The sequence below is a fragment of the Penaeus chinensis genome, chromosome 36, assembly GCF_019202785.1.
Source record: "Penaeus chinensis breed Huanghai No. 1 chromosome 36, ASM1920278v2, whole genome shotgun sequence".
Classification (NCBI taxonomy): Eukaryota; Metazoa; Arthropoda; class Malacostraca; order Decapoda; family Penaeidae; genus Penaeus; species Penaeus chinensis.
Window position 1 is genome coordinate 21,519,385 of NC_061854.1, and position 2,500 is coordinate 21,521,884.

Here is a 2,500-nt window from a genome sequence, read left to right on the forward strand (position 1 = left end):
AAAAATCATTGTAAAATAGAGAGAATAAAAATAACTACTATTCATTTCTTTCCTCAAGTCACTTTTGAGAGCTCTTTGAAATACCCTTCGTGAAGTTTTCATCGACTGAATTACAAACAACATAAATCGTGGAAATAAAAAATGGTTCACATTTTTTTCCTCGGAGAAAGAAAGCGAGAGAACGAGAGAACGAGTGAACGTGACACATCCAACGCAGAAGCTCGGCCCAGCCAACCCGAACGTGACAGACCGAAGTGTATCTAACAAAGAACTAACTGCTGCATCTGAAAGAAAAAAGAAAAACTCTATCCACAGCGTCGACCGCCCCTTCACCTTATACTGCCTACACCTATCCTCTACCCACCCATCCTCCGTCCACCCCTACCCACCCATCCTCCGTCCACCCCTACCCACCCATCCTCCGTCCACCCCTACCCACCCATCCTCCGTCCACCCCTATCCACCCATCCTCCGTCCACCCCTATCCACCCATCCTCCGTCCACCCCTACCCACCCATCCTCCGTCCACCCCTACCCACCCATCCTCCGTCCACCCCTATCCACCCATCCTCCGTCCACCCCTATCCACCCATCCTCCGTCCACCCCTACCCACCCATCATCCGTCCATCCCTACCCATCCATCCTCCGTCCATCCCTACCCACCCATCCTCCGTCCACCCCTACCCACCCATCATCCATCCATCCTCCGTCCATCCCTACCCACCCATCCTCCGTCCACCCCTACCCACCCATCCTCCGTCCACCCCTACCCACCCATCCTCCGTCCACCCCTACCCACCCATCCTCCGTCCATCCCTACCCACCCATCCTCCGTCCACCCCTACCCACCCATCCTCCGTCCACCCCTACCCACCCATCCTCCGTCCACCCCTACCCACCCATCCTCCGTCCACCCCTACCCACCCATCCTCCATCCACCTCTATCCACCCATCCTCCATCCCCACCCATCTATCCTCCCTCTTTCCCTAGTAAACGTGGCCTTGTCTCCATTTGCCACCGTTTTATACGTAACAGTCCCAACGAATAAAAGCCAAACACTCACTGACTCACCCGCTCGCTTATAAATTCACCTTCACAGCTGACGCCCGCACTCGCACCTCTCCCTAACTCTCCTTGGGCCGGCTCTGCATTTCACTTTGTTAATATCTCGTCCGGATGGCGATATTTTTCTTGCTCTTTTTTATGGGTAATATATTGACTGGCAATATTAAACGACAGCATATATAATGCCCAAGTAATAAGTGAAAACTCAAAAATCCCTAGAAAAACAATTACCCCAGATTATCCCTAGATTCATTCGTATATTTCAGTCTAGGAATAAATTGTTCAGACGTGAAAGCGCTGCTCGGAGTCCGGCTGATCATGAGCTTTATCTCAATCTCGCACACAATATGAAGACCTCAATCCTTCTGTCGACAACTTCCCAAACTCGAAATGACGGAGCTCGCCACACTCATCTAAACTTTACAGGAGTAAAAAGTTGTGGGGGAATTTTGGGGGGAATCTCACTAACATTATCTCCTTTTTAAGTTGACGATTTAATGCTTCTCCGAGTTATTTTAACATGGAAAGTCGAGATAAAATAAAAGAGCCAAAGCATATAAATATAACAATGCCATGGAGAACACTGGTACCATATACCGCCCTTTTTCATTACACATTTTAAACCCCTCAATTGCAACTCACAGCCCAAAACGATACGCCACGAGTGGAAAGAGTGTCCTCCCCCACAACGTAAACACCAACCGAGTACTGACCTTGGTAGCAACGATGGAGAGGCCCATGCCGTTGTTGGACTTGTGGAGCTGAATCACGTGGATCTCGGGCTCGCCTCTCGGGATCGACAGCGAACGGTTGCTCATCACGCTCGGGCTTCGCGGCTGTTCGGGAAATAAGGAATCTGTGAGTGTCTTTCAAAATTAACAATAGGTAAATATATCTAGACATCCATGAACACTTTTTTTCATTTCAAATGGATATACGAGTATGAAGTCTGACTATGATAGCAAGTGATATATTTGGTAAATCTGCGTTCTACTGGATAGATTAAATTTAAAATATACAGAGTAGGCAGACAAGAGACGATCTTCTAGTATATAAATCATTCCAAGAGCCCATCTAAATCAGTGCCATAAGTAGCGCTTGACGTACCCCCGGCGGCGGCCTCATCTCCTGGTCATGCATGTAGATGGTCCAGTAGCCCGAGGAGGACGGCTGGGGATTCATGCGGCAGAGCCCCGCGTGCTGGAGGGGGTTCAGGAACTCGGCCAGCCCCGACGGCACGCCGCGCACGATGTCGCACGAGTATCCGTCCTCGGGCAGCAGGAACGGCAGCTGCAGGTCGATCTCCTCCTCCAGGCGCACCTCGCGCCCGTCCTCTCTTGCCAAGCCGTCGGCGGTGCTCTCTGCCACCTGTCAACGAGACGGGGATCATTAGTACTTCTCGCACAGTTTTGTGAAAGACTATATTATCATAT

The 2,500-nt window shown here is 50.3% G+C and overlaps 1 protein-coding gene across 1 annotated transcript in view; it reads right to left on the reverse strand.

The window, feature by feature from the left end:
* Positions 1-1,690: 1,690 nt before the first annotated feature.
* LOC125044858 (afadin-like) overlaps positions 1,691-2,500 on the reverse strand; it is a 146,307-nt gene continuing 145,497 nt past the window's right edge. Inside the window, exons 22-23 of the mRNA XM_047641820.1 lie at positions 2,175-2,435; positions 1,691-1,903 (exon numbers count right to left, since the gene is read on the reverse strand). Of these exons, the coding sequence (XP_047497776.1) occupies positions 1,706-1,903; positions 2,175-2,435 (459 nt within the window). The 3' untranslated portion in view covers positions 1,691-1,705. The remainder of the gene's footprint in view (positions 1,904-2,174; positions 2,436-2,500) is intronic.